We start from the raw sequence: 21348 nt of genomic DNA on the forward strand, positions 1-21348 counted from the left end.
TCCCAGCCACGCCAAACACACCTGCCCACAGGCCTCTGTCCAGGCACCTGGCACCTTGTCATTCCCACGGATCCAGTTATGAATGGCCTCTGCTGGTTGCTCCCAGTTGATCTGCAGACAGGACGTGTGCGGTCAGCTGGTCTTTCCCCACCCCCTGACCATCTGGACAACACCTCTGCCTTCCTCTGCCCTTCCCTCCTGCCGTGCTGACCCCTGGACAGTGCGTGGACCCTGGGGAAGGCACTGGGAAGTCTACTTCCAATCAGACATGAGTCTGAGCCCTGAGGCCGGGCTGGGCCTCTCCCCGGGGCCCCAGTCCTGGGGCCCTCGGACCCTGAGTCTTTCACACGTAGGGTAAACTTCAGGAGGATTTGGGGAAGATCATGTTCTACTGTTGCTAAGATGGCCAAGGCCCGACACAGAGTCCCTAGCACAAAGCACAGGCCCATCCCATAAGACCCCCAGCAGGTTCTCTTCACCTACGGGGCCCACAAGCCCTGAGTAGAGATACAGCCCAGAGGCCCCCCAAGGCTCCCCTCCCTGCGACAGCTCCAAGGAACTGATTCTCTCTCAAGCCTCATCTCCAAGACTTGTGGCACTATGGCTGACCTTTCACATACCTCCGCCCCAGCTCTTCCCCCTGGGCCCTGCCTGCCCATCCTTCCTAAAGAGGAGCAGGGAGGAGCCAGACGGCCGGCTCCCTGCCACTCCAAGTGCCACCTGCCTCCTCCTCCATGGCTCTGCTCATGCTCCCCGACCTGGGCTGCCCTCTCGACAGCCTGGCCACCCAGCCCCAGCTCCAGCTTTCCCAGGACATCCTCTGCACCCTAGCCCTGCACAGGCAGGCTTCAGGCTGGGTGGGGCCCAGGCACTCACCTTGGCCGTTTCCTTCTTCTGAATGCCCTCATAAGTGGCTCCCTCCTCAGGCTGAGGGAGTCTGGGGGCTCTGCCCTCCGCGATCAGCCTCACAGCTTGCACCTGGGGAGACCTGGTCAGTCAGCATCCCCAGCGTTCGGACCCTCCCCCAGTCCCCGACCCTGGGTTCACACGAGTCGGGACCCTCCCCACCCTGACCAGGCTTGTCTGGCAAGGCCCCTGGCACACCAGGCCCGTGAAAGAGCTACGCCCAAATCTGACTCCAGCTTGTGCACAGAGGTCATGAAACCCGCCCTCTCCCCACGCAAGGTCTCAGAGTATTACACAGAGGGCCTCAGATCTTCTGTGACCTCAGAAGATTGTATAAACTGTGGTGCCCCGTACAGCTGCAGCACACACAGAAATTTCCATGTTTTCATCTAACACCTTCCCTGTCTTTTAAGGAGAACGGATGCTGAGCCCCAGGATGGGTTTGGAGGTCTGAGATTAAGCAGGAAGCAGTTTCTCTGTTAAAAGGAAGAGGACGGATGTGGGGTAAGGAGTGAGGGCAGAAGGAGAGCCCAGAGCCGGGCCCGCAGTGACGGAGGGCCTGCGGCAAGCGAGCGTGCCTGAGCCGCTGGGCTGAGGCGGGACAAGCGCGTCAGAAACGTGGCGCGGGCCTGCAGCGGAGGGCTCCATGGTGACGGCCGTGCTCTACGTCTGCTCTGTCCTACCCTGGCCACCAGCCACGCACGGTTACTGGGGACTTGGAAGGCAAGCAGTGAGACCAAGGAATTCCATTTTTAATTAGAATTTATTTTAATTCATTGAGTAGCCCCCTGTGCCGAGCGGCTGCCATGTCGGACAGCGCAGCCCTGACGGGTGGTTTCGCTTGTTTCAGTGGGATGTGCAAGGCGACCACTTTTTCTGTCTCTCTAATCAGATCTCCAGCAGGTCCATTTTGCTCACTACTTTTGTGAGCAAGTGGATTCCATGGGAGAGATTACAAAGAGGCATCTAGTTTAACACAACTTGAAAAATAAAAGGCAGCTGGCAGGAGAGAGGAGCCAAGGGCAAGGGGCAGCTGACACTCGTGTGGGGGTCACCACTTGTATGCTATGTGTTATGCTTACGGCCACCCCAAACAGGGAATGCTCTCCTCCTGGAGACCTTCTCCTGTCTGACTCCTGCCTGCTGCTGGAATCAATGAGAAGCTGGAATGTGTCTGCCTTTGGGCATCACTGGCTGGCATCCTCCCCCAGGACCAGCAGCAGCCCCACAGACACACCAATCCCTATGAGGTCAGGTCCCATGCGGCCTGCCAGCTGTGCCAAGCACACTGTCTCTGCATCGGTCATTCTGGTCCGTCCACCTCTGGTAGCAGAACCCTCTCCTGCAGATAACTCACCTGGGGAACTACAACTGGGCCAGCCTTCCCTAACCCACGGCAGGAAGCATGTGGCTGAGGCTGGCCCATCAGAGCACACCATCATCTGGCCAGTGATTGGCTCGTGGTGATCACATCACCTAAGATCAGCCAATCAGGGTCTTTTCTTATTTTTCATTCATGATTCTAGGGGAAAGAGGGTTGCTCTTCCACTAGAATTAAGAGGTATGAGCTTTGAGCCACCAGTGACTCTTTCCTCTCATTCGAGGGCAGCCAAGCTGAGGATGAAGCTAATCAAACAGAAAAGTGGAATCAGAGGGTGAAGAAACAGGGAGAAAGAGAATCCTAGTGACACGGCTTAAGCCTCTGGATCCAGCCATGCTGACTCCATCCCTGCCTTTAGTCTTCTCTATTAAAAGAGCTGAAAACTCCCCTTTTTAGCTAAATTTTTTTGTCAGTTGTAAACAAGACTCTCACCTAATACAACACATTATATGCTCTAATCCCGCCTCTTGAAACCCTGAAATGTGAGCTCTCTCCCTCCGGAATCCCGGAATTCGGGGCGCAGATTCCCAGCCAGCTCCGGGGTGGCAGGCTGGGTCTGGAGGGGGCGCTGGCTGGGGAAGGCGCAGAGGGCACGTGTGGCACCGCCGCCCCGCCCTTACCATCCCTTTGACGCCTTCGGGGAAGAGGAAGCGGTTGTACAGACTGCTCACAGTGTCGTCCGGGAGGACCTCACACTCCTTCTGGAGCAGAAGGTCCCCAGTGTCCAGGCCATCGTCCGCCCAGAAGATGCTGAACCCTCCTTTTTTGTCTCCATGAATGAGGGTCCTAGGAAGAAGAGGGTCGGAAGAGGGACACTCTGAGTCTGAGAGGAAGGAGGCCCCTGGAGGCAGCCCCTGCGGCCCTGCCACCCCCCAGCACACCCCCTTCTCATTCCGCCCCCAGGGAGGATGGACACCTGCTCTGGCAAGAGCAGGAAGTAGAAGGAAAATGGTATTTATTGACATCAACCATATGCCAGGTATTGTGCTAAAAGCCCTGCGTGCTTTTGGTAACTTAATCCTCCCAGCAGGTGGAAGATTCCCCTTTTACAGATGAGGAAACTAAGGCCCAGAGAAGTGAAGACATGCCAGAGGTCAGGGAGCCTGAATTCCGGCTTGACGACAAACCCGCTCTCTCTTCCCAGCTCAGATGTCTCCCCTTCTGACCACCCGTCCAATCCGCCCCACCCATCAGACACGCCATCCTGTTCACAGTCACGTGTCCCTGAACAGGGATGCATTCTGAGAAATGCACTGAGAGGCGACTTCGTAGTTGTGCAAACATCATAGAGTGGACTGAAGGGGAATAAAATTTGCCTCCCCAAAACATGCCTCTTTAATATGAGGATGATTTTAGGCTGGTTATTTTTAAGAAACAAAAGACTTTGAAAGTTTTTATTACTTTCCCCTTAACTGCCTAAAAGAATTCAGATAGAGAAACCCTGTCTCAGGAAGCGAGTTATCACAAGAGCATAACATGAACTGGGTGGTGCCAGGGAGGAACCTAGCAGAGCCTGTTTGCTGGGCTCCCCTCTCTGTTCTTCTGTTTCTCTGGCCAAACAAACACTGTTTTCCAAACCTTTGCTCCTTTCATCTATCTGTGCACTGCCTTCCTTCCCTCGGAAGGCCCTCACTCTCCCCACCCCCAACGTCTTCTTTTGTCTTTAACTGAGGGTGGTACTTAAGGTGAGGGCTGTGGCCATTTTGGCAAGTTAGTTTTCCTGGGTTTCTCCCATGTAGACATGTCATTAAACTTTCTTTGATTTTCTCCTCTTATTCTGTCTCATGTCGATTTAATTCTTAGACCCGCCAGAAGAACCTAGAAGGGTAGAGGAAAGTTTCGTCCTCCCCTATGCACTTACACAGACCTACATGGTACAGCCTACCACACACTTAAGCTACGTGGTACCAATCCTATGGGACCACTGTCATATCCACAGTCCACCATTGGTGAAAACACTGTTACTTGGTCCATGATGGTGTTGTCACTTCAGAACTTATCATCTCAGACTATCTTGTTCAGGCAATCCTTTACTCGATCTCTATCTCTTTCCAAATGGGATGCTGCTGGGAGTACAGCAGTGGGTGGAGGTCAGAGCAGGCCTCCGGGCACACTGCCTGGGCTGGTGCCCCCAGCAGCCTCCCTGGTGCCCTCAGGTGAGCCCTTCACTTGCTCTGTCCCAGTGGCCCCGCTGCGGGATGGGAACACTGATGTGCTCACTTCGAAGTTTGCTGTGGGGATCAGAGTGCTTAGCGATGCTGGCCCCAATTTTTTCCCTGTCTCACCAGTTGATGGCCGAGGCCCCTCGGTGCCGGGGAAGCAGACTTGGGTGGTAGATGATGGAGCCGTGGCAGGGCGCGTTGATGATCTCCATGGGAATGAACTGGCTGCAGAAGGGCAGGACGTTGAGCTCGGCACCCAAAGCCTGGTATTTGGCCACGACGTCGGGCAGAGCCTGTCCTTTCGTCCGCCAGCGGGGAAACTTGAACACTGGCACACCATCCTTCTCGGCCTCTAGGCCTGTGGGACAGCAGGTGAGAAACTGACCCTCCTTGCACCCAGCCACACATAGCCGCCACCACCTTCCCAGCAAAGTGGCTCCTGGACCTTCTCGCCAGGCCTGTCCCTACAGCCTCCCTGCTGCCCCGCCAGACTCCTCTGGGCAGCACAGAGGGGACAGCACCAGCCAAGGGCAAGGTTTCTGGGACTGCTGTGCCTGGACTGATTTCTGCTGACTGCCAAGACGTCTGAGCACCTCCCTCTCCCAGACTCCTGTCTGGACCCCGACAGCTGACCTCTTCACCTCCCGCTGCTCCCACAGCCTCTCCATGCTGGTCACCAAGTTAGTGTCTCGCCACCCTTCTACTGCTCTTGATGGAGGCTGGGACCCTGCTGAGCTCTGCCAATAAGAGCAGCTCAAGGGAGACTGAAAAGCTGAAGGGGGATGGCTCCTCCTTTCTGTCGGGCTCCTGCCCTGGGAGCATCGTCTCGGCCTCACCCTTCACCCCAGCGGCAGCAGTGCCTTCCCAGAGCCGTTGTAGAATCAGTTTGCAGTTTTCCCAATACCTGCAGAACTAACCTCAATGTACACGCCCCCCCCACAGTGCCTGCACGCCGGGGTCCAGCTCCCAGCCTACAAAGGCCCCTCCTCCGGCCCCGTTACCAGCACCCATGAGCAGTATGCCCTCTTTGCAGCACTGACTTACAGCCTCCCACCTTCCAAGTTCTCGGAGTTACAGCTTCTTCCGTGTTTCCCCTCCTCAGCGGTGGCAGCTGCCTCCCACAGTCACTACCCCAGTACCTGAGACTCCTCTTCTGCCTGCCCCGCCTTAGCACGGAGCAAACACGCCCTTGTACTCAGTTCTTTGTTACAGCGCCTGGCGTGATGTCTGGCCCCCCGACTGGACCTAACCCACCTTCTAGCCCCTCTGCCTCTGTGCCCCGTGTGCAGGCGTGTGAGGGAGGGCGGGATCAATGTGAGCAGACTGGACTTGCTTGCAAAAGTTGTCCCACTGTGACCAAGGGACTATTTCTGCAGGACATTTGAGGCCAAGGTCAAGTAGTGGCCCCAGCCCGGCTCCATCTGGGTCTAGGCTCAGAGGCTGGTGTCAGTGGTCACTTAGTGGCTAGGGGCAGGGCTCAGGCTGTGCTGGGGTCAGGCTGTGTCATGAGTCACACGGGGGTCAGGTCTAAGACTGAGGTCTGGCTAGCATCAGGGTGCCACTGGAGCTGAGTCCAGGTTCAGCCTGCCTTCTAGATCTGGAGAGACTCAGTCCTCCTTATGAGCCAAACGCCTGTGCCAGGCCAGCCTCACGAGGCCCCTTTCCTGACCTGGGCTTCCACCCTTCTGCGAGCCCCACGTTCTGCATCCCTCAGGCCTGAGAAGGACCCGGGAGTGTCCCTGAAGGGCTGTTCATCTGAGCTGAGGCCCCTGAGTCCTGCTGAGCTGCTGGGTTTCCCAGCTCAGAGGCTAGTGATTCTCAAACTGTGCTCCTCCTAGCGCCAGGAGTGTCAGCATCACCGTGGGAACTTGCTGGAAATGCAAATTCACAGGCCTCGCCCCATCCCTCTGAACAGAAACGACCCACATGGGACTCAGCTCTCTGTTTCTCTGTCGCAGGTAGCAGGCTGCACGCCCGGCTAAGAACGCTGACCCATGGTGGCTCCTGCCTGCCGGCCCTTGCAGAGCTGGGCACTGGGTTCAGAGAAGCCTGGAGCGGTCAGACAGCAGGGCTGGAGCAGCCCAGGCTTCTCCACAGCCCTTTTCCAGGACACAAACCCTGTCCCACAATCAGAGGGGGAGGAGGGTCTCCATTTTGTTCCAGAAAATCCTGGCAGCTGGTTGGCACCTGCTCAGGATTCAAGGTGGACCATGTCCAGCTGTCTCCAGCCAGGGATGCCCACCATCCTCCACAAGACCCTGCAGGCTTCTGCCGCCGTCCACTGCCCTCTGCCACTCACCTGCCTGGGCACCCATTCCCCTGATCCTGGGCCACCCACTCACCCAGAGGATCTGCCTTCCCATCCTTGTCTGGGACAGTGAACACGCCCACGACCTCATGGCCCTCCTTCCTCAGGTGGCAGTATACTTCCTGGCCAAACAGGCTCTGCCCGATCACTGCGATCTTCATGGCAGCAGGTGAGTGGGAAGGACCTGGGGACAGAAGAAGGCCACGGTGTTAGAGAGGGCTCGCTGGCCTTGGGGAGCTGGCCCGGGTCCGAGTCAGAGCAGCTGCATGGCCCTCGCCTGCCCGGCCCCTCGGGCCACCTGTGGGGCTGCCTGGGCGGCAGGCCTCTGCAGGGACACTGCCACAGTGAAGGTTCTACGGTGGGATTTTAGACACCACGGTAGGTGAGTCGGCTGGTGACTGTAGATTTAGGGATTCCTCCTTGAAGCCCTCCCTAACGGCAGGGAGCACTGGGTGTAAGTCCCCTGAGATGCATTTGAGCGTATTCCTGTAACTAACCAATTGTATGATCTCACATCAAGTCACATCAAGCCTGAGTTGCCTCATTTTTAATGAGAAAGATGCCACATCCCTCAAATGGCTTTGAGCCTACAAAGCAGGCTTATTCCCCTGAGTCAGGGAGGAGCAAGGGGCCTGGGGGCCTGCCCACTTGGGCCTCATGGAAAAGGCTGCCTGGGTGGACAGGCCCCGAGCCCTGAAGTCGGGGCAGGGAGTGGAGTGGGGTGCCCCGGGTTGGCCAGGAGGAAAGGAAGACATACGCAGTGGCATGCAGCGGATTAGGCGAGTGTCTCCCAAGTGCATCATTCATTCACCACACTCACAGCCGTGAAACCTGGTATTCACTTGATATATTCCTCCAAATTGTCCATTTACAAAAATATACATATTTCTCGGAAAATTTTATTAAAGTATTACATATTTCACACATACAGAAAAGTGTACAAGTCATAGGTGTGTAGCTCAACAGATTTTCACAACTGAACACACCCCTGTAATCAGCACTCAGGTGAGAAACGCTGCAGAAGTCCCTGAGCCTCTCCCACTCAGTACCCAACAGGAGCGAGCAGACTTTGAACAACACTGAATAGTTTGGCCTGCCTTTTTCTTTATTTTATATATGTGCAGTTTATATAAATGGATTCACACAGTAACGTTTTGTGCATTTTTTCCCATCAGCATTATCCACGTTGTCGCATGCAGTTGCACTGTGTTCATTCTCATTGCTCCCTAGTATTTCATTGAGTGAATGCAAATAAATGTGTTTATTTACACATTCTACTGTGGACGCACACGTGGATAGTTTTCAGCTGAAGGCTATTACCAATAAGGATACTAAAAAGATTCTGGCACGTGGTTCTTACTGAACATATGCACACGTGCTGTGTTTGTACCCAGGAGTGCGACTCCCGGCCACGGGTGTGAAAATGTTCAGCTTCAGCAGCTTCTGCCAGTTTCCCAAGGTGGTTGTGCCGATTTCCACTTCCGTGTGCTTTGCGTTGTGGCCCTGTGTCATTTGCATTTTGCTGTTTTGCTATGACAGAAGTTGTCTCATTGGGACTTAATTTGCAGGTCCCTGATGACTAACGAAGCTGAGCAGCTTTTCCTGTGTTTATTGGCCATCTGGAGGTTTTTGTGGGAACTGCCTCCTCAGTCTTCTGTCTGTTTCTTCCATTGGGTGGTCTTTTCCTTACTGATTTGCAGGAGGGTTATTTTTTTGTTTCTTTTTGTTTTGTTTTTAAGCAATTTGGACTGAGTCTTTTGTCAGATATATTTATGGGAAATATCTCCTCCGATTCTATGGCTTGCCTTTTTCACTCTCTTATGGGGTCTTTTGATGAACACAAGTTCTTAAACTTAATATACTATACTTTATCAAAATTTTCCTTTACAGTTAGTGGTTTTTGTATTTTATTTAAGAAATCTTTGCTTACTCCACGTTCTCTCTGTCTTCTAAAATCTTTTTTGTTTGACAAAGGAGCAAAGACTACACAATGGAGCAAAGATAGTTTTTCAACAAATGGTGCCGGAACAACTGGACACCCACATGCAAAAAAAAAAAAGAATCTAGACACAGACCTTACATCCTTCACAAAAATTAACTCAAAGTGGATCACAGACCTAAATATAAAACACAAAACTGTAAAACTTCTAGAAGATAACACAGAAGAAAACCTAGGTGACCTTGGGTATGCACTGACTTTTTAGATACAACACCTAAGGCCTGGGTTCTTGAAAGAAAAAATTGATAAGCTGCATGTCATTAAGATTAAAAACTTCTGTTCTATGAAAGAAGTGATCCAGGAATCACACTCCTTACCCAAAGGCATTGAAAACGTATGTGCACACAAAAACCTGCAAAGATGTTTATAGCAGCTTTTTCATGATTACCAAAACTTGGAACCAACCAAAATCTCCTCCAGTGGGCGAGATCAATAAACTGTGGTACCTCCAGACAATGGTACATTATTCATCGCTAAAAAGAAACAAGCCGTCAAGCCATGAAAAGCTATAGAGAAACCTTACATCCATAGTACCAAGTGAAAGAAGCTAATCTGAGAAAGACTACTTACTGTGTGATTCCAACTATAGGACATTCCGGAAAAGGCAAAACTATGGAGACAATGAAAAGGCCAGTGGGTCAGCGGGACATAGGGGGAAGGGATAAACAGGCAGAGTGCAGAGGATTTTTAGGGCAGTGAAAATACTCTACATGAGACCATAATGACGGATACATGTCGTTATACGTGCGTCCAACCCATTGAATGGACCACACAGAGAGTGAACCCTCCTGTAAACTATGAACTCTGGGTAACACAGTTGTCTCAATGTAAGTTTAGCAATTCTAGCAAATGTCCCAGTCTGGTGGAGGTGTTGATAATGGGGAGGCTGTGCATGAAGGCGGGTGGGGAGTATATGGGAAATCTCTGTACCTTCCCCTTTATTTTGCTGTGAGCTTAAAACTGCTCTAAAAAAAGTCTTAATTTTAAAAAGGGAGAAGTTAGAAAAAAATTCCATTGTTTTGCTTTTCACATTTAGATTTTCAATCTTGCTGGAACTGGTTTTTGTGTACAGTGTGAGGTAGAAGTCCAGAGATATTTTTTCAGGACCATATATGGGTAAATCCACCTCTGAACCTACATTCTGTTCCATTGTCAATTTGTCTATCTTTATGTTTACTATAGCTTTCCTTAAAAAAATTGTTATAGTGGTAAAAGGTACATAGCACAAAACTTCCATTTTAACCATTTCTTTCTTTTTTTTGTTTTAAAGATTGGCACCTGAGCTAACATCTGTTGCCTATCTTGTTTTTTTCCTTCTTCTCCCCAAAGCCCCCCAGTACATGATTGTATATTCTAGTTGTAGGTCCTTCTGGCTCTGCTGTGTGGGACGCCGCATCAGCATGGCCTGATGAGCGGTGCCATGTCTGCGCCCAGGATCCGAACCAGCAAAACCCTGGACTGCCCAAGCGGAGTGCACCAACTTAACCACTCAGGGACGGGCTAGCCCCTAACCATTTCTAAGTGTATGGTTTAGCGATATTATTTACATTCACAAGGTGTGCAAGCATTACAATGATTTCCGAAACTATTTCATTACCCCAATGAGAACTTTGCACCCATTAAGCAATAACTTCCCATTCCCCACCACCAACAGCCCGTTAACCTCTAATCTACTTTTTGGGTCTATAAATTTGCTTATTCTTGGTATCGCATGTAAGTAGAATCATACAATATTTGTCGTTTTGTATCTGGCTTATTTCACACAGCATAATGTTTTCAAGTTTCAAACCTGTTGTAGCATGCATCAGAACTTCGCTCCTTTTTATAAGCCTTTTTTTATTTTCTGTTTCATTTCTTAAATATATAATATATATATTTCCTTATGTTTTATGCCTTATATATATATATAATTTGCAAATTTTTTCTCCCATCCTGAAAGAGGTCTTTTCACTTTGTGGGTAATGTCCTTTGATGCACAAAAGTTTTAATTTTGATGAAGTTTGCGTTATCTATTTTTCTGTTGTTGCTCGCGCTTTTGGTGTCATATCTAAAATCCACTGCTGAATCCAAGGTCATGAAGATTTATGCCTATCTTTTCTTCTAAGATTTTTATGGTTTTAGCTCTTATACTTAGGTCATTAACCCACTTTGAGTTAATTTGTCGTATATACTTGAGGCAGGGGTCCTACTTCATTCTTTCCCTTCTTCCTTCTTTTCCTGTGGAAATCGAGTTTTCCAGCAACATTTATTGAAGATACTGTTCTTTCTCCACTTAGTAGATTTGTCAAAAACCAGTTGCCATAGATGTAAGGTTTCTTTCTGGATCCTCAATTCCATTCCATTGATCTATATGTCTACGCTTATGCCGGTACCACACTGTTTTGATTACTGTAGCTTTGGACTAAGTTTTGGAATTGCAAAGTGCGAGTCCTCCAAATTTGTTCATCTTTTTCAAGACTGTTTGGACTATTTGGGGCTCATGGCAATTACATATGAGTTTTAGGATTGGCTTTTCCGTTTATGCAAAAAAGGCTTTCAGAATTTTTGTAGGGATTGTGTTGAACTTGTAGATAACTTTGGGTAGCATTGACGATATTAAACCTTTCTATCCATAAACACTGGTGGTCTTTCACTTATCTAGGTCTTCCCTAATTTATTTCAGTAATGTTTTATAGTTTTCATTGTAGAAGTCTTTCACTTCCTTCATTAAATTAATTCATAGATATTTTCTACTTTAAGATGCTATTGGAAATAGAATTGCTTTCTTAATTTCCTTCTCAAATTGCTCATTGCTGGTGTACAGAAACACAAGTGATTTTTGCACATTGATGTCATACTCGACTTTACTGAATTTGTTTATTAGCTTTAGTAGATTTCTTGTGGATGATTTGGGATTATCTCTCTATATAGGATCATACCATCTGTGAATAGAGAGTTTTACTTCTTCCTTTCCAATTTGGATATGTTTGATTTCTTTTTCTTGCTTAACTGCTCTGCCTAGAACTTCGAGTACTATGTTGAATAGTAGTGACAGTGGGCATCATTGTCTCGTTCCTGATCTTAAGGGAAAAGTTTTCAGCCTCTCACCCTTGAGTAGGATGTTAGCTATAAGTTTTTGATAAATTTTCTTTATCATGTTGAGGAAGTTCTCTTATATTTCTAGTTTTCTGAGTGTTTATATCATGAAAGGGTTTTGGCTTTTGTAACTGCTTTTTCTATTATCAACTGAGTTGTTTATGTGGGTGCCATCCTTTCTTCTATTAATGTGATGTATCACATTGATTGATTTATTATGTTAAACCACTCCTGAATTCCAGGGATAAATCCCACTTGGTTATTGTATATTGAATTCGGTATGCTAGCATTTTGTTGAAGATTTTTGCAACTATATTCATAGCAGATATTGGTCTGTCATTTTTTTCTTAAGATGCCTTATCTGGCTTTGGAATCAGAGTAATGCTATCCTCATAGAATGAGTTTCCTCTTCTATCTTGTGCAAGAGTTTGAAAATGATTGCTGCTAATTAGTCTTTAAGTATTTGGTGGAATTCAACAGTGAAGTCATCTGGACTTGAGCCTTTTTTGGGAGGTTGTTGATGACTGATTCAACCTCTTTACTTGTTATAGGTCTGTTCAGATTTTCCACTTCTCGTGAATCAGTTTATGGAATTCGTGTGCTTATAGGGATTTTTTCATTTCACCTAGGTTATCTAATTTGTCAGCATACAATTTTTCATAGTTTGCTCTTACAATTCTTTTTATTTCTTTTTTTTTTTTTTTTTTTTTTTTTTTTTTTATTAATGTTATGATAGATTACAACCTTGTGAGATTTCAGTTGTACATTTTTGTTAGTCATGTTGTGGGTACACCACTTCCCCCTCCGTACCCTCCCCCCACCCCCCCTTTTCCCTTGTAACCACCAATCAGATCTCCTTCTCAATATACTAATTTCCACCTATGAGTGGAGTCATATAGAGTTCGTCTTTCTCTGACTGACTTATTTCGCTTAACATAATACCCTCGAGGTCCATCCACATTGTTGTGAATGGGCCAATTTCGTCTTTTTTTATGGCTGAGTAGTATTCCATTGTGTATATATACCACATCTTCTTTATCCAATCATTAGTTTCTGGGCATGTAGGCTGGTTCCACGTCTTGGCTATTGTAAATAATGCTGCAATGAACATAGGGGTGCAACGGACTCTTGAGATATCTGATATCAGGTTCTTAGGATAGATACCCAGTAATGGGATGGCTGGGTCATAGGGTATTTCTACTTACAATTCTTTTTATTTCTATAAGGCTGTTGTAACATCCCCATTTTCATCTCTCATTTTAATTATTGGCATCTTATCTCTATTTTCCTTTGTCAGTTTAGCTAAAGATTTGTCAATATTGTTGATATTTCCAAAGAACCAATTTTTGGTTTCATTGATTCTCTCTATTGTTTTTCTACTGTGTATTTCATTTACGACCGTTCTAATATTTATTATTTTCTCACCTCTCATAGTTTTGAGTTGTTTGCAGTGTTTTCTTCTAGTTCCTCGGGGTATAAAGTTGGTTTATGGATTTATGGTATTTTTCCTTTCGTAATGTAAGTTTTTCTTCATTCTTTTCCTTTTACTCCTCAGATTCGATCATCAATTGTCCCATCTTCAAGTTTACTGATTCTTTCTTCTCTCTGCTTAAACCTGCTGTTGACCCCTTCTAGGGAATTTTTTCCATTTCAGTTATGGTACTTTCAGCTCCAGAATTTCTGTTTGATTCTTTGTATAATTTCTATCTCTTTATTGATATTCTCATTTTGTTTGTACTTGTTTTCCTGATATCCTTTAGTTTTTTGTCTATATTTTCCTCTGCTTCTTTGAGCACATTTAAGACAGTTGTTTTAAAGACTTCGTCTGGTATATTGGATGTCTGGACTTCCTCAGTATGATTTCTGTCAATTTATTTTGTTCCTTTAAGTGAGTCATGCTTTCCTGTTTCTTTGTATGCCTTGTGATTTTTGTGTGTGTGTGGTTGTTGAAAACTGCACAATTAACTATTAAAGTGTGGTAACTCTGTAAGTCAGATTGCTCCTCTTCTCCTTGTTTTCCATATGTCTTATACTCTGGACAAAAGGGACAAAAGTCCCTTGTTTCCTCCAGTACTGCCCTTTGTGATGTATGATTGATTTTATATTGTGAACATTTTAATTCCCTTTCCATTTCCTATTGCGTATATTTTTAAAACGTTTTGTAGTTACCATAGCGATTACAATCAAATATTTTGCTGTGTTTTGATTGCTGAAGGTAATAGCAGTCTATTTGGTTAGTGATTTTTCCAAAGCATTTTAGCAAAAACTGTATTCCTTGTCATGTTTGATCATTAAAGCCTCTATTTCTTAGCTTGTGTTTTGCCAATGTTTTGACAGAGATTTTCTTGAATGCCAGAGCTAAGAGGAAAAAAACACCTCTGCCAGTCTTCCTGGAATAGCTCTGTTCTGGGACACTCCTTTAACACTTAGCCAGGCTTGCACTGAGCCTAGGGATCAGCCTAAGGTGAAAGCTTCAGATCTTCTCAGATCTTTTCTGAGCATGCACCTGGCGTTCTAAAGCCCTCTATGTACGCCAGTGCTTTTGAGTGCCCTTGCTTCCCAAAGAAAATATCCCTTCTCTTTTCCTCTTGGGCCTTAGGTAGTCTATTGGATGTCATGACTGTAATCTTTTGCCCCAGCCATCCCTAGGTCGTTAGTTCACTTTTCAGCATTTTCAGGCAGTGCCCACTGTTTTTAAGCCTGAATTTTGAGTTGGGTGGAATGCAGATGAGCACTTTGCACCAGTGCTCCAGGCAGCCCCTGCACAGGCTAGAACAGATATGCACAATGATTTGTGAGTAAGCTATGCTGTGTTCCCTCCTGAACCAGAGACCTGGCTCTCAGACTGGAATATGGGCTGCCATTTTCATGACTGCCACTATGCCAGGGAGGAGGGGGGCAAGGGTTAGAAAAGTGTCACCAAGATTTCCTATGTTTTCAAGTTGCTTTTTTCTTGAGCAAGTGTTCACTTGGTTGCTATAACTCTTTGACTGTTTCCCAGAGTTCTGACAAACTTGCTTCTGATCGTTTCCACTTGCTTTTCAATATTTCCGGGGGTGTGGGGGAGCTAGGCTCTGCCTACTCTGCCATTTTGCTGATAACACTTTCTAGAGCTTTTCAATAGGTCTTTATATATGGTAGTCTAAGTCCTTCAGTTTTGATCTTCTTCAAGATTACCTTGACTATTTTAGCCCCTTATTTATCAACTGGTATAAAAAGAAAAACCCTGCTGGAACTTTGATTGATTATATCTTATATTTTATCACACTGAATCTATAGCTTTGTTTGAGAAAAACTGACATGTTGTAATACCATGACTTTCTTTCCATGAACAGAGTATATCCTTTCCATTCATTTAGGTTTTCTTCATTTTGTCCTCAATGATGTCTGGTAATTTTCAGTACAGAAGTCTTTCCTTCTTTTTTGGTTACATTTATTTCTAGGTAGTTGAAGTTTTTCAATGCTATAATAAATGTCATAATTTTTATTTTCCAATTATTGTTGCTAGCATATAGAAATCCAATTGATTTTGCACAGTGATGTTGTATTAACCAATGATTTAATTAATTCACACATGAATTTTAACACTATGTAGATACTTTGGGATTTTCGAAGTATACAATCACAGTATGATGGTGGTTTTCCTTCTTTCTTTCTAATACTGAAGGCTTTCATTTCTTCTACTTCCTTATTGCTCTGGCCAATTCTTCCACTACAATCTGAACACAGATGGTGATGGGAGCTCCCTTCTCTTTTATGACCTCAGGAGGAAACTGTTCAATATTTGATCATCGGATAGCTTTGAAGATTTTTGGTAGATAGAATAGCATATTATGAAAGTTGTCTTATATTCTAGGTTTGCTAATCATGAAAAGTTGTTGACTTTTATCAAATGTTCTTTCTATACATGGGATTTTTATCCCTTTTTTATCTTACTGTAGTGAACGACAATGATTGATTTTCAAATATTAAACCATCCTTGCATTCCTGGAATTAATTCTACTTGATCATGATGTATTAACTTTTTATATATCTCTGGATTTTATGAGCTAATATTTAATTTAAATATTTTTCTTCTCTGCTCATGAAAGAGACGGGTCTGTAATGTTCTTCCTTGCAACAATGTCCTTTTCAGGTCTTGGTGTGGTTTGCCTAGGTGTGGTTTTCTTTATGCTTATCCTGCCTGAAGTTTACTGATCTGCTTAAATCTGTAGCTGATTTTTTTCACCAGTTCATCAGTGCTGGAAAGACCATGTTCATTGTTGCTTCAAATATATTTTCTATCTCATTCTCTCTATCCTCTCCTGAGACTCCAATTACATACATTTTAGACCACTTAACTGTGTATCATATACCTCTTATGTTCTACTTTTTTCTCTTCTTGTTTCTCTCTGTGCTGCAGTTTGGTAATTTTCTATTGGCCTCTCTTATAGTTCACTAATATTGTCTTCTGATATGCCCAGCCTTCTGCTAAGCCCATCCAACTGAGTTCTTAATTTTACATAGTGTTTTCAGTTGCGGTGTGCCCATTTGATTCTTTTTTTATATAAATTCTAATTATATGGGAAATGCTCCACCTTTTTCTCTATTTTCTTGAAAGTACTCTTTTTGGTTATTTTAATATTCTTGTCTGCTAATTTGAATATCTAGACTATCTCTGAGTCTGTTTTCATAGTCTGCTTTTTTCTTTGTTATTGTTTATATCTTCCAAATATCTCTGCAAATACCTTACAATTTTTCTGTTGATTGCCACGCATTGTGTGTTTAAAAAGCAGATGCTCCTCGTAATATTATATTCTACCAGAGAAAGTTCACTCTTTCCTCTGCTAGGCAAATGTGGGGTTGAGGGTGGCAATTACATTAATGCAATCCTGGACTGATTTGGGTTGAGGCTTTGTTGCAGTTTTACTAAAATTTAGTCTACCTCTGGTTTGCCCCTTTTCCTAGGGCTTGTCCCTCCAGGGCTTCCAAATGCAGGTCTGGGCAGGTTTTGTGTCCCCAGCACTGAGAAACAGTGGGAATTTCTGCTCTGCTTTTCGGAGGTTTCTGCCTTAAATCCTAGCCTTCCACCTGCTGCCACTTTGCAGTTCAAAAATATCATGAGGGAGAAATAATCAAGTGTGTAAGGCACCTCAAAACATCAATTTTGTCACTCCATTCCTGTGTGAGCAATAAAACCTATGCCAGTTTCTTTGTCCCCAGCAGCAGCTCTTGCTTGAACCAAGCCAAGATTCCAAGACTCTAAACTCCACATATATTAGTAAGCGTCCAAGGAAAAAGGCACCTACAGATACTCACTTCATCTCTGAAAGTTATTTTTTTACTGGAATTTTATTCCCTCTAGTCCTTATTGCTTCTCAATGTCTCAGACGCCTTTAAATGGTGATATAGATATAGAGAGAAAGAGAGAAATTTATCCAACTTTTCCAGTTGTTCTAAGTGGGATAGTGGCCTGCCTTAGACTGCTCTATGCAATTCACTAAGTATACGTATTTTGAACATCTTGAAATTATGAGCTGAATTGCTAGTCCTGTTATTCTAATACACATTAAAATCAATGCATGACTTTTTTTTATGTTTATTCATGGCCCATCTAAATGAAAAGGAAATTCTGAAATAATGTATTTTGAAAAGCTTTGACAGTGTGACCATTATTGTGTTAAAAGCAGTAGCTATGTCCATGGTCTCCACGCATTACACTCCACTGACCTCTGCCCTTAGCACTCTCATCCGTGCCATTAACTAATGAGGAGAGAAGATGCCCTGGGCTTCTGTTTTCAAAGCACAAGGCAGACGAGAAATTTGGCAGGAGGAGAGGGTAGCTGCAAGTACAGGCTGAGCTCCTGCCTTGGGTCTACTCTAGTGGTATTTTGCCAGCAACCCTGGAAGGCAGAGACTTGGAGGTGGGAATGTGGGACACATCTAAGCAATTAAGGCAGAGTCCTCCCTCTGAGAGTTACATCAGAAATTAGCATTTATTCCTCCTGAGAAGCAGGGCCTCCTGACAGCAAGGGTCACAAACACGACTTTGCAGGAACCTAGGCAAGTAATATGGATTAGTGAGGTGGGACATACATAAGAAGCCTTCTCCATCTATCTTTCATCTTCTCACTTTAGACAGGGATGTGGGTGCAAAGACATTTTGCTTTCTTCTGAATGCTTCCATAAGGAAAATGGAGTCTGGTACGGTAATAAATCATGAGATTCAGTCTCAGGGATAAGGGTACATTACAGGGCAAAGGGGACTGTAGGGAACTGGATAGAGCTTGTCAGCAAGAACGTCCCGTAGTTAGAGTGATGCCTAAACCTACTTGAAGAAGGAAAGTTCAGCCCCAACTCAAGCCCTGACACCTCAGGGCACGGCTGTGCCTGTCATCTGGTGAGTGAAGGCAGGAGATGATGATGGACAGGGGTGGGCAAGAGAGGAAAAACAGAGCTCTATCCATAACCCACTTTAGCCATTTTTGCTGTCTTCAACCAGCAATATTTGGGTGGGAGTTGGGGGATGCAGAAGGCCACACCAACTGAAAACTTGGTCTTTCCCTAATATGTAGACTTACTTCAATATGAAGAATCACCTTCTAATAAAAATAAAATAAACATAGCGTGAAAGTGCATTGATTGAAACAAATTTTTTTAGTCCATGGAGGTTTTAGAATCAGTCAATAGAGTCACATGATAGAAACAGAAACCACGTCCACAGACAGGAAAACGGGAAAATTCAACTACAAAAAAAATGCAACAGTTTAGAATCACCAAGAAAATAATATCACAAAGGAGAGGCATTAATCTCAACAAGAAGAAGCAACAGCACCCAAGGAAATCACTTAAAGACTACAAATAGGAGGGGCTGACCCCGTGGCCGAGTGGTTAAGTTCGTGCGCTCCGCTGCAGGAGGCCCAGTGTTTCGTTGATTTGAATCCTGGGCGCAGACATGGCACTGCTCTTCAAACCACGCTGAGGCGGCATCCCACATGCCACAACTAGAAGGACCCACAATGAAGAACATACAACTGTGTACCGGGGGGCTTTGGGGAGAAAAAGGAAAAAATAAAATCTTAAAAAAAAAAAAAAGACTACAAATAGGAGAGATATCTCCCAAGCCAAAATAATGCAGGTTACTATATAATATGGAAAGACATAATGGAATAAAGAAAAGATAATATGATCCAGAATACTTCTATTCTTTCTGTGAGTTATGCCCTACCAGACGGTCAGTTTCATAAATGTTCTAGGAGCCCTTGAGCAGAAATGTGCTTTCTGGTTGTAGTGCATCAAGTTCCATATATAGATTGACTTTATTATCCTACTATTCAGATTCTCTATTTCTTATTTTTGAAGTGCCAAGAAACGTGAGAGGCAAGTAGGAGTCTTCCAGCACTGCACTGGTTTCTGTTCACTTCTCCCTGTAGTTTCTTGCACTTTGCAGAGCTTGTCATTGCAAGAATTTTCTGATCGCTATCTTAACCTGTCCAGTTAGGAGACCTTCCTCCTTTGTTGGTTTGCTATGAACTCATAGGAATATGTGCTGAGTGTTATCAGATATTTTAGCACATATTGAGAGATCTCTGTTAATTTAGTGAATTTCGTTAATAGCTACGCTAATTTGAACTATCCCTGCCTTCTTAGAATAAAGATACTTAATTAAAGTTATTTTTTAAAACACTGTTAGATTTCATTAGCTAATATCCTGTTTAGAACTTTTTGCATCTATGAACGTAAGGAAGATTGGCCATTTTCTTAACCACATCTATATGAATGTATGTGTTCATACACATATGAAGAGAGAAAAAGAGAGTGAGAGAGGGGAACGTTTCATATGATAAAGTTGGCATTTCAGATCACGAGAGAAGGATGGGTTACTCAGTGTGTTGGAATATGTCTAACAACTTCCAAAAGAAAACAATTAGAACAGGACTTTCAGTTTCCAGTATGGCATGTAAGGAACTTGGAAGTTGTCACAGCTGTCTTCACAATAAGAAAAAGTAGAACAAAGAGGATATCAGCAACCCTTCTCAGATCCATCAAGAACTGAGAACACAGGACAAACTTCTGCCCTAAAATTGGAGAGACAGACAGGCAGAGACAGAATCACATCTCACAAGAGCAGAAAATTCTGGGGGAGCCAGGAACAGGGGAGGAAAACTAAAAATGTAATTGATGAATTTCTAGAAACTCAGTGTGGACAAGCTTGAGAGCTAAAAGCTGCAGGGGAGGCCAGTCTTGGCAAAGGGGTGCAGGGGCCCCCAGACTTTTGTGAATTTTACCTCTGGGAGCCCTGCCAGTCTCTCTCAGAAGACCAGAGAAAAATCCCCTTGTGCTTGTGGCAGGATTATTCAATGTGTTGGAAAATGGCTAAGTTTGTTCAAAATAATAATAGCAACAACTTATTCAGTGATTCTAGCTTGTGGACAAATGAATGACAGTAGTGATGATACTGGGAGGAATCAGGAATATCCTGTTACAGGGTACCCGCACTAGTCATAGAACAGTATAGTGTTATTTGAAAGTGAACTTGGATTAGTTGTAAACTCTAGAGCATCCATTAAAAAAAGCAAAAAAAAAGTATAATTGATGTGCTAAGAAAGAAAAGAAAATGGTATCATACAAAATGCTCAGTTAAAACCAGAGAAGTCAGAAAAAGAGTAAAAGATCAAAAAGGAAAGAAAAGGCAGAAAGAACAAGGGCAATGGTTAGAAAACAGTAATAAATATGTTAGCTATCAATCCAACTATATCAATAATCACTTAAATATCAATGGTCTAAATACACCAACTAAAACACAGAGACTATCAGAATGGGTAAGAAATCAAGACCCAGGGCCAGGCCAGTGGCATATTGGTTAAGTTCACACACTCCACTTTGTTGGCCCAGGGTTTGTGTGTTCAGATCCCGGGCACGGACCTATACACCACTCATCAAGCCATGCTGTGGTGGTGTCCCACATACAAAATAGAGGAAGATTAGCATGGATGTTACCTCAGGGACAATCTTCCTCACCAAAAAAAAAAAAAAAAAAAAATCAAGACCCAACTATATGTTGTCTACAAGAAACCCACTTTAAATAGAAAACCACAGATAGATTAAAAGCAAACAGATGGAGAAAGATATACCCTCTTAACACTAATCAAAATAAGTATAAAGTAGTTCTATTAACTTCACACAAAGCAGACTGCAGAGCAAGGAAGATTATTAGGGATAAAGAGGGGCACTACATAAAGGTACAGGGTTCAATGCTCCAAGAAGATCTAACAATCCCTAATGTGAATGTGCCTAACAACAGAGCATCAAAACATCTGAAGCAAAAACTGACAGAACTGCAAGGAGAAACAGACAAATCCACTAATTTAGCTGGAAACTACAACACTCCTTTATCAATCCCCACTCCTCAAGAGATCCAATGGTTGGAAAATCGGTAAGGACACAGATGCACTCAACAGCACCATCAGTTAGTTGGATCTAATTAACATTCATAGAATGCTTCATCCAACAACAGCAGAGTATACATCCATCTCAA

The 21348-nt window shown here is 44.7% G+C and overlaps 1 protein-coding gene across 1 annotated transcript in view; it reads right to left on the reverse strand.

Moving 5' to 3' along the window:
* Window positions 1-21348, reverse strand: part of ALDH1L1 (aldehyde dehydrogenase 1 family member L1) — a 78896-nt gene that overhangs the window by 53983 nt on the left and 3565 nt on the right. The window contains exons 2-6 of the mRNA XM_070576414.1: window positions 6792-6941; window positions 4573-4807; window positions 2908-3073; window positions 877-978; window positions 22-111 (exon numbers count right to left, since the gene is read on the reverse strand). Coding sequence (XP_070432515.1) covers window positions 22-111; window positions 877-978; window positions 2908-3073; window positions 4573-4807; window positions 6792-6918 — 720 coding nt within the window. The 5' untranslated portion in view covers window positions 6919-6941. The remainder of the gene's footprint in view (window positions 1-21; window positions 112-876; window positions 979-2907; window positions 3074-4572; window positions 4808-6791; window positions 6942-21348) is intronic.

The sequence above is a fragment of the Equus przewalskii genome, chromosome 15 (assembly GCF_037783145.1).
Source record: "Equus przewalskii isolate Varuska chromosome 15, EquPr2, whole genome shotgun sequence".
In the NCBI taxonomy this organism is placed as follows: domain Eukaryota; kingdom Metazoa; phylum Chordata; class Mammalia; order Perissodactyla; family Equidae; genus Equus; species Equus przewalskii.